Genomic DNA, 10,651 nt, shown 5'->3' with positions numbered 1-10,651 from the left:
TTGGTTCTAAGGCAGAAGAGTAGTAAGGGCTAGGCAATGAGGGTTAAGTGACTTACTTGCCCAGGGTCACATAGCGAGGAAGTGTCTGAGGTCAGATTTGAACCCAGGACCTCCCATCTCTGAGCCTGGCTCTCAATCCAATTCAATATATTCTTAATTCAACATTTACTGAATGCCAACTATGTTCAGGGAACTGTATCTCTGACCATTCATTCTATTAAGGTATGTGTTATCTTCAAGAATCTAATCTGAGGCCAGTAGAAAGAGCATTAACTTTAGAATCAGAAGGTTCAGATCTAAATCCCAAATGGATAACCTGTATTACTTTGGACAAATCTCTTTACCTCTCTGGGTCCCAGGTTAATCATTTGAAAAATAAGGGAGTTGGACTAAAAAATAATGACAATAATCATAAATAATAATAATGTTTATTCAATGCTAAAGGTTTGAAAAGTGCTATACATCGTGTTCTTACTTTCCCCTTCACCTCTCCCAACCCCCCTGCCCCCATAGCCAACGTGCATTTCCACTGGTTTTAACATGTGTCATCTATCAAGACCTATTTCCATATTATTGATACTGGTGTGTTCGTTTTGAGTCTACATCCCCAATCATGTCCATATCAACCCAAGTGTTCAAGCAGTTGTTTTTCTTCTGTGTTTCGACTTCTATAGTTCTTCCTCTGAATGTGGGTAGCATTCTTTTCCATAAATTCCTCAGAATTGTCCTGGGTCATTGCATTGCTGCTAGTACAGAAGTCCATTACATTCGATTTTACCACAGTGAATCAGTCTCTCTGTACAATGTCCTTTTGGCTCTGCTCTTTTCACTCTGCATCAATTCCTGGAGGTCTTTCCAGTTCACATGGAATTCCTCCAGTTTATTATTCCTTTTAGCACAATAGTATTCCATCACCAGCATATACCACAATTTGTTCAGCCATTCCCCAGTTGAAGGGCATACCCTCATTTTCCAAACGCAATCAAAATCAGAAGGGAAACAACAAACTGGGGAAAAAATCTTTATAACAAAAAACTCTGACAGAGGTCTAATTACTCAATAAAAAATCTAGCCATTCCCCTGTTGATAAATGGGCAAGGGATATGAATAGGCAATTTTCAGATAAAGAAATCAAAAATATCAATAAGCACATAAGATAGTGTACTAAATCTCTAACAATTAGAGAAATGCAAATCAAAACAACTCTGAAGTATCACCTTATACCTAGCAGATTGGCTAAAATGATAGTAGGGGAGAGTAATGAATGTTGGAGGGGATGTGGCAAAACTGGGACATTAATGCATTGCTGGTGGAGTTGTGAACTGATCCAGCCATTCTGGATGGCAATTTGGAACAAAGCCCAAAGAGCTCTAAAAGGGCAGGCGCCCTTTGATCCAGCCATACCATTGCTGGGTTTGTACCCCAAAGAGAGCATAGGGAAAAAGATATGTACAAAAATATTTATAGCCGTGCTTTTTGTGGTAGCAATTCTTTGTTTTCTTAGCAAACATACTGGAGTGGTTTGCTTATTTCCTTCTCCTTCTCATTTTACAGATGAGAACCTGAAACACACAGGACTGGTCCAGAGTTACACAACTCCTGTCTGAGGTCAGATTTGAGCTCTTGAAATCTTTTCCTATGCGCCACCTGGTTGCCCCATTCAATCTGCCATACATTAATGGCCTCTAAGTACCCTTCGAGGTAGGAAAATACTCTCTATAAAATCCTTTCTAATTCTCACTCCGAAAGATGTCCCAGAAGCCCAGAAGAGCACTAGAAACTACATCTCCCACCATGCACCCCGCCACGAGTCAACAGGCAGATGTGGTAGACTAGATTACCGAAGAAAACTACAAGCCCCACAATGCCTCTTTCTCCACCTTCTCTTTCCCCTCTGTCAATCCGGAGTCAATGAGACAGCGCGAGAGGACGGAAGGGGCAGGGCCTTGCCCGCCGCGGGACCGTTGAATTTGAAACTCGAAGGGTTACCTGCGTTGCATGTTGATGGAAACAGGGTCGTGACCGGCACTGAAGGGTCCCTCACGGTGGAAGCGGGAGTAGACCTCGATTAGGAAGATAAACTTTGCGGTTGGGGTCTCCTGGAGGCCCTTTGAACGGGTAATAGGATGGGAACTCCGCTGGATTGGGATCTGGGATAAAAGGCCCCTAAGTTTCAGGCGGGGGGAGTGAGGCTAAGTCTGGGAAAAGCATGGGCCCGTGAAGGGAGGGGGGCGATAGGGGAGTGTGTGACAGGAGGACGAAGAAATGAGGAGGACGTGTGTGTGTGTGTGTAAATAAGAAGGCCAGATCCTAAGAGTAAGCCGCAGAGGATACACCCCGCCCCCAACACACTTTCTTCCCCTTCAGCTTTCTTGTTTCCTTCTCCTACCCCATAACCCTCTCCCTCCCCAAAACACACATTTCTCTCCAACCACCCTTTTACCCCCTACATTTCTCCCCCACTCCTCACCACACACATATGTCACATATGTACGTTTCCCACACACACATTTTCCCCCTCCCCACCGCTGTCACCCTACTTTAATTTCCTTCCTTCCTTCCTAGAATCACTACTGTGTATTAGTTCCGAGGCAGAAGAGGCTGATTTTGAATCCAGGACCTCCTCTCCCCAGGCCTGACTATCCACTGAGCTACCTAGTTGCCTCCCCACCCCCTTCCCATTCAAGCATTTTCTTAAGATTTTCTGGAACGTAGGAGAGGTAACTTCACTGTTAACTGGACCTGAGGATACAGAGTGGGGAGGGAGGGGAAGTCCTTTATGAGTGTTGAAGATGCCTAGGAGCCTTTGAGTAGTGAGAGGAGAAAAAAGGAAGGTTTGGAGTCATAGCCTGTGCATCTTGTGCAAACAAGCCTTAGATAGGGAAGACTGACTTGGAATAAGGAAATGAACATCCTAAAACTTGCATTTTGTCACAGGTAAAGGAGGTATACTGGATAATTAACAAATTTTCAATTATCCAAAAGATGTGGTATTATTTGACTCAAATAAACCTTACAGATTTTGATAGCACTTTCAAGATTAGTGCTCTTAGATTTTCTAAAAAATCTAATTTAATGTGTATGTTTTTATACATGGATGTATATGTATTATCGTAATAATGATGATGATTATATAGTACTTTAATGTCCACATAGTACTTACATACTTCATTCTTTTGAACCTCACAAGAAACATGAAAGGTAGCGGATTTCAAACATTTGGTCTAAGGTCCCTTTGTTTACAGCCTTTAAAATTTAAATTTTTACAATTTAAATTATTGAAGACCTCATAAAGAACTTTTTAACTATTAGTATTTACTTTATTAGAAATTAAAATATCTTACTATTATTATAAAAATAGTTTTGATCTTACAGATTCCCTAAAAAGTTCTCCCAAACATCTAGTCCTTCAGTTTTGAAGAATGTTCATCATATTCTTGAGTTTATTTTAATAGGTCGGTCATAAATGGACATTTAATTAATCTGAATGCTACTTTAATTAATTTATTATCTGAATGCTACTTCATTGAGAGCTTTGAGATTCTGCCAGTATGTTGAATTATGGCAGCAGTCCTCAAACATTTTGGTCTCATGATTCCTTTATACTCTGAAAATTTATTGAGCTCCCCCCCTTTTGTTTATGTCTTGATATTTGCTTTTTTAGAAATTAAATATCTTAATATCATGAAAAGAGTTTTGATCTAGTAGACACTCAGAAAGGGTCTTAGGAATATCCTTTCTTCCTAACCCCACCGAGGGTTCCCAGACCATACTTTGAGAATCACTGACTTGTGCGTTATCATAAGACAAAATATCATGGGCTTCCCTCAGTGGCCTAAACAGAAATAACTTTGGTGGCCAGCTCTATTTATTAGCTACATTTTTTGATCATATGCTATGGTTACTTCTATGCATACTTTTTTAATGAGCAATCAAAATAGTCATATCCTAGCCGAGTCCTAGCATAGACAAGCATTCAGTTAATATTTGTTAAGGCAAATTTAGCAGAATTAACATCTTTAAGTCTTCAATTGAAAGATCAGATATTGATTGGCTATGACTGTAATTTTTTTCACTTTTATTTTTCATTTATTTTTAGCATTCATTTAAAAGATTTTTTGAGTTCCAAATTCTCTCATTCCTTCCCTACCCATTGAGAAGCAAGCAATATCATATAAATTATACATGTGAAGTCATACAATTATATATTTCCATATTAGCCATGTGGGGGGGGAGCAAGAAATTTTGCTTCAGTGTGCATTCAGAGTCCATAAGTGGATGGCATTTTTCATCATGGGTTCTTTGAAATTGTCTTGGATCATTGCCTTGATCAAAGTCTTTCTCAGTCAATCACCTTTACAATACTGGTCTTATTGTGAATAATATTCTGGTCTGCTCATTTCACTTTGTGTAAGATCATATAAGTCTTCCAAGGTTTTTCTGAAACCATCCTGAGTCATTTTTTTTTCTGAGACATTTCTTATAGCACAATAGTATTCCATCACAGTCATATACCTCAACTTGTTTAGCCATTGATGGGTATCCCCTGAATTTCTAATTCTTTGTCACTACAAAGAGCTGATTAAAAAAAAAATTGTATATATAGGTCCTTTTCCTTTTTCTTGATCTCTTTGTATTAGTCCTAGTGATGGTATTGCTGGGTCAAAGTGTTACATACAGTTTTATCACTGTTCATTTTTAACTTAACTGTGAAACTTTCAGAAATAGATGTAGAAATACTACTTTGTTGTTTATATACCAAAATATTAACTCACTTGTTTTGCCCCTCCTCAACTGTGTTCCAGTAGCACTAGCCAATAATAAATAATGCCTTTTGCCTAGCTGTTCCATTAGGCAACATATCAGAAGTTGACTAAAAGAGGATTTTGTGCCCCATTGAGATAATGGCTAGTCTGCCTTTACTTTTGCTCATCCCATGTAGCAAGATTAATTGCCTATTTGAGGATTTTTAAAAAGATTTTTAAGATTCATAATAAATTCTGCTATAATAAATAAAATTTTTAAATAAATCATTATCAATTGTTGAAGAGGAATCTGATTTTGTTTTTTGTTCTATAGAATAAAGCCATGTCACTAGAAGGGGATGAGTGGGAGTTAAGTAAAGAAAATGTGCTGCCTTTGAGGCAAGGCCGGATCATGTCCACGCTTCAGGAAGCATTGGCACAGCAGGAAACTGCTAGTCATACTGCTCTCCATCAACAAAAAAGGTGAGTAAGACTGTCAAAACTTAACCTTTCAGGGGGCAGCTGGGTAGCTCAGTGGATTGAGAGTCAGACCTAGAGACGGGAGGTCCTAGGTTCAAATCTGGCCTCAGCCACTTCCTAGCTGTGTGACCCTGGGCAAGTCACTTGACCCCCCGTTGCCTAGCCCTTACCAGTCTTCTGCCTTGGAGCCAATACACAGTATTGACTCCAAGACGGAAGGTAAGGGTTTTAAAAAAAAAAAATTAACCTTTCACCTTTGTGGCTTCCATTTATCCTAAGAAGTAATAGCCTGACCATTTGGATAGGCATAAGCTGGGTGGCAGGAATAATAATGATTATAATCCTGTTTTTTGAGAACAGGTAGGTAGTGTGTTGGAGTGTTTTCATCTCCTTATTGGTATAATAGCCATCCAAAGCAATTTCTCATCATTGATGAAGATTTATTCTCATCTGATATTAAATGTGGTACCCTTTATGTGTTCTAGCTTAATTAGCTAATTATCCCTAATAGTGTTGGAAGGTATCCTAGAAATGGGTCCTGCCTTGCTCATTTAATGAATGAAATTTTAGCACATTGTTATGGAAAGTGTTAGATTTGAAGTCAGAGGGTTAGAATCTTGACTGCCTGCTATATATTTTAAACTGGATACCTATAGACATCTTAAATATGTCTAAAATCAAATTTTGTCTAATTCTCCCTAAACTCTCCCCTCTTTTGACTTTCCTATTACTGTTGAGGGTACCAGTATCTTCCCTGTCAACACAGGCTAGATATGAAGCTATCATCCTCAAATCCTTACTTCCTGTACCCTCCATATCCAATCTGTGACTAAGGCCCATTGATTTTACCTTTGTAAAATATCCATGCTCCCTTGCCTCTTTGATACTGCCACTACCCAAGTGCAGGCTTTCATATCGCCTCATACTTGGACTATTGCCATAGTCTACTGGTTAGTTTCACTGCCAAAAGTCTTTCCCCACTCAATTCTTTCCTCCACTGTCAAAGTAATCTTCCTAAAGCACAGGACAGATCCCATCATACTCTTCCCCTCTACTCAATAATAATTCTAGTGGTTTCCTATTATCTCTGGGATAAAATATAAAATCATCTGTTTGGCATTCATAGTCCTACTTGATCAGCAGGCCCCCTGCCACTGACCTCCTTGCTGTTCCTTAGACAAGAAACTCCATCTCTGGAGTACAGGAATTTTCACTGGTTGCTCCCCATGCCTGAAATGCTCTTCTTTATTTCCACCTCTTAGTTTCCTTTAAGAGGCCTTTCCTTTCCCCACTTAATACTAGTAAGTTCCCTCTATTAATTACTAACATTTTGTGCCACATATAGCTTGTTTGTAATTTTCTCTTCCATTTCATTAGTTGCTCAGGTTCCACTTTTGACTTTTGTTGTATCCCCAGTGTCTGCCACAGTGACTGGCACATAACCACTTAATAAATGTTTATTGACTGATTGACTACCACTTATTACCTACCTGTATGCTATTGGATAAAGCCTCTAAACCTCTCTGAGCCCGAGATAATCATATATAAGGGAAGGAAGTTGTACTTAAATGACCTTTGTTTCTTTCTCTAATTCTTTTCTACTTTTCTAATCTCCAAGTTCCCTTTCAGAGCCAAATTTGATACTAAAAAATTTAGCAGTGAATTACAAAACTATCTAGTTATAGAAAAGTCAGGAAATGCCCTAAGACATTGGTGAACCTTTTCCTGAGTTTGAGTGCCCATTGGGCACATTCAAGCTGTCTTATGAGCCCTCTTCATTGTCTATATTGTCTTATGAGTTCTCTACATTGTCTATATTGCACACACTTTAGCCTCTGGTGTTCTGTTAACTTGTGACTTGATGTTTCTTTGTACTTGCTGTCAAGCATAGACCACATGCATATACACATTTTGAAATTTAAAATCTTATAATATCTAGTAATATTCTAGGTATACAACAGATAATCAATATATGTTTAATAAATGGAAACAGAGTTAGTGTTTGTTCATTTTACTATTTTTCTCTAATGTATTAGAAGTGCTAACAAGTCATTGTCTGTCTCTGTTGCAGAGCATTTGAGTCTGAAATTCGTTTTTATACAGGAGATGATCCTCTAGATGTTTGGGTGAGGTAGGTGCTCTTGTCACTTTCACTTGATCCCATGATAATCCAGTGAAATAACTTGACAGGTGGAGGCTTGGGAACTGCCCTTGGAAAAGTGTTCCTGTTCCAAATTAGAAGCTCATTACTGTTTAGAATAGATCTTGGAATAAAAAATATGCTCTTAGTTAAGAATTGTTCAATTTTTATTCCCTTTGTACCAATTTAGATATATTAACTGGACAGAGCAGAACTTCCCTCAGGGTGGAAAGGAGAGTAATATGTCAACATTATTAGAAAGAGCTGTAGAAGCCCTTCAGGAGGAGAGACGATATTATAATGATCCCCGCTTTCTTAGTCTTTGGCTTAAATTGGTAAGTAATTGTCAAGAATCACCTACTTTGAAATACTTTTTTCCCCCTTAGAGATATCTAGTACATTATAAAAATGGTATAACCTAATTTATTTGGGAAAAATGTGATTCAGGATGGTAATACTTAGCTTAATGCTATGCTCATAGTAGGTGCTCAATAAATACTTGAGAATGACATTGTTAGATTAATTCTTTGAAGATTTATAGAAAGTTATATTATTACCAGGAGATTTAAAAAAACACCTTTCAAAGACTGACTATAGGGATCTCATCCCCCCATATGCACACTTACTGCTCATGATTCAGTTCTATTCAACAAACTTTTTGACCTCTTATCATGTTCTAGGAACTTGACTGGGTGCAAAGACACAAATGAAATTGTACTTGGCCTCAAGAAGCTTAGGGAAGGGCAGGAAGGGGGAATTATCCAAAGCACATGTAACTTTGGACAAAGTAAATCCAGAGTGATTTGGAAGGGAGAGGTGCCAGAGAACATTAACAAGTAGGAGGAGGATGTAAAGTCTCTTCCAAGAAGTGGCACCTGTGCATTCCCTAAGGAAGATAGGACTTCCATAAAGTGCAAGTGAGGAGGTAGAACATTCCAGGCATAGGGAACTAACAGCCTGTGGAAAGACAGGCAAGCAAGAGCCAGAATGATGGTTGTTTTTGGGAACAACAAGGAAGTCAGTTGGTTTAGAATGAGAGTAGTAATGTGTGATCTGATCCAAGCTATGAGACAGTGGGAATGCCTAAAATACATAGATAATTTTTAAGACTAAATTTTAATTGGAAGACTAAATTTAAGAATACTTGTAAGGACCAAGCTGTATGAATTGATTCAGGACTTTTTTTTAAATCCCTATGGCAAATAAAATAGAGATAATAGAATAAAACTTTTTATCTCAAAGTTAAATTATAATATTTTTTGTGTCAGTTACCTGGTCCTTCTAGTGTTAATTACAGCATAATTACATAGTTAATTACAGTTAATTAGTGTTAATTCTCTTCTACCAAATTTTTAACTTAAAATCTCTCAGTTCTTTTGTTGGCCTATTGTACTTTTTGAATAGTGAAATAGTGAAAAGACAATCAAAAGGAAAATAAGGACAAACACAGGTCCTGAATGCATAAAACTGAATTACAGGAATAGTCAGAAATAAGCTATTTTTATTAAGATTAACTTGTTATATTTTGAATCTGGAAAAGAGGATATGGGTAGGGATTGAGTATAAGCATAGTCAGTAGTGAATACCTTATTCCCATTTCCTTCCACCTGTAGGCTCATCACTTTGCCAAAAAGGTTCTTAATAAGGACCTAATTACTGTTACAGCAACCAGAGTTTTATATTGTTTTTTTGCATTAAAGATTTCATTCATCTTGACAAAGAGATATTTGTTACCAAAAGCAAACATTGCCTGAAGGTAATTGACTGAAGTCAAGGAAAGCTATAAGCTCTCCTATTACATCCTTTACTTAGGAGATACTTCTATTATTCCTAGAGTCCTAAAAGGCCAATTTTTATAAATTTTATGTTTACATAAGTTAGGAAATTGTTACTATATCTATTTCCATTTCATTTAGGCATTCTGGGCACACTTAAATAACAACTAGTGTTGATCTATTCCCGGAGTTGCACTAGAAATTACAATTAATGTAAAATGCAGTTTCAGATCAATTGAATTGTGTAATAATTTTAAAAAATAAGATTTTAACTGTTTGCTAATATAAAATAAGCAAAGGATAAGAAAAAATGTATTTCAGAGCAAATTAATTACAAAATAACAGTAATTATAGGAAGAAAAATTTTAAAAATTAAAAAAATAGTAATTATCATACCTAAAGATAAGCCTATACTGACTGATGAAAATGCTGTTATTTTTATTTTCTTTTTTTTTAAATCTTTACTTTCTGTTTTAGTAACAACTCTTAAGACATAAGGGCAAGAGCTAGCAGAATTGCATGACTTGCACAAGGGCACGAAGCCTAGGAAGTTCACCGGTGAACCCAGGACCTCTTGGCACTCCATCCACTGAGCCACCTAGCTGTCCCTTGTTATTATCTTTTAAAATATTTTAGCGACACTGAAATGTCTTCATTAAATCTTCACATATACCCTTGAAGGTGCAGATTTCAGTGTAGCCACATCTCAGTGCATTTGCAGGCTCACATTCTAACCATTGTTGTTGGATGGCTTGGAGCATTAGCTAAAATCAGTATGCTTTAAATGTGATGTTCTTATAATATTTTTCAATAACCGGGATAAAAAATCCTTGAAAACCAGTCTTCACATTCAGTTTTGGTCACTGATCGCTTTCTTCTTTGACTGCTAAAGACCTGGAAAGCAATTATGGTTGTAGACTTTCAGAACCCAAGAATTTTGAGACCAATAATCAAACAATAATTCTAGTTCAGAGATCCAGATTGAGTTTTTTCTTTCTAAGTCATCCTTTTTTAGAATAAGTCTGTTTTATCCATATCAAAAATGTGTTGCTCAGTGAATAAACCTTCATTTATTTTCTTCAGAACTTTGGGATATTTAGATGTGTCTTCATCTGCACTAACTGCCTCTGGAACATTTTATAATTTACACCAAATCAAGATTTGTATTATTCAAACTCACATTAACTGGGTTAATTAACCTGTATTTCTCAAGAGCTTATTCCTTTGAGACAGCTAGTTAGCACAGTGGATAGAATGCCAGGCTGGGAGTCAGGAGGACCTGGGTTCAAATCTAGCCTCAGATACTTCTTATTTATGTGACTCTAGACAAATCATTTAAGCCTGATTTGCCTAGCCTTTGCTTATCTTCTGTCTTAGAATTGATATTAAGAAGATAAGAGTTTAAACACACACACACACATACCACCACTACTACCCCTAAACACACACATATTCTCTTAAAGGTCTAGTTGAGAACTCTATAGAATAACCAGATTCTTGTTGGGTAACCG

At 37.3% G+C, this 10,651-nt stretch overlaps 1 protein-coding gene across 1 annotated transcript in view; it reads left to right on the top strand.

Annotated features, from left to right (window-relative positions):
• The first annotated feature begins 5,085 nt into the window (after positions 1-5,085).
• Positions 5,086-10,651, top strand: part of BUB1B (BUB1 mitotic checkpoint serine/threonine kinase B) — a 58,124-nt gene continuing 52,558 nt past the window's right edge. Inside the window, exons 1-3 of the mRNA XM_044660032.1 lie at positions 5,086-5,228; positions 7,297-7,356; positions 7,556-7,700. Of these exons, the coding sequence (XP_044515967.1) occupies positions 5,089-5,228; positions 7,297-7,356; positions 7,556-7,700 (345 nt within the window). The 5' untranslated portion in view covers positions 5,086-5,088. The remainder of the gene's footprint in view (positions 5,229-7,296; positions 7,357-7,555; positions 7,701-10,651) is intronic.

Source organism: Gracilinanus agilis, chromosome 2, assembly GCF_016433145.1.
Source record: "Gracilinanus agilis isolate LMUSP501 chromosome 2, AgileGrace, whole genome shotgun sequence".
Lineage (NCBI taxonomy): Eukaryota > Metazoa > Chordata > Mammalia > Didelphimorphia > Didelphidae > Gracilinanus > Gracilinanus agilis.
Note: the sequence above shows the minus strand (reverse complement) of the source record. Positions and strands in the feature narration are given on the sequence as shown.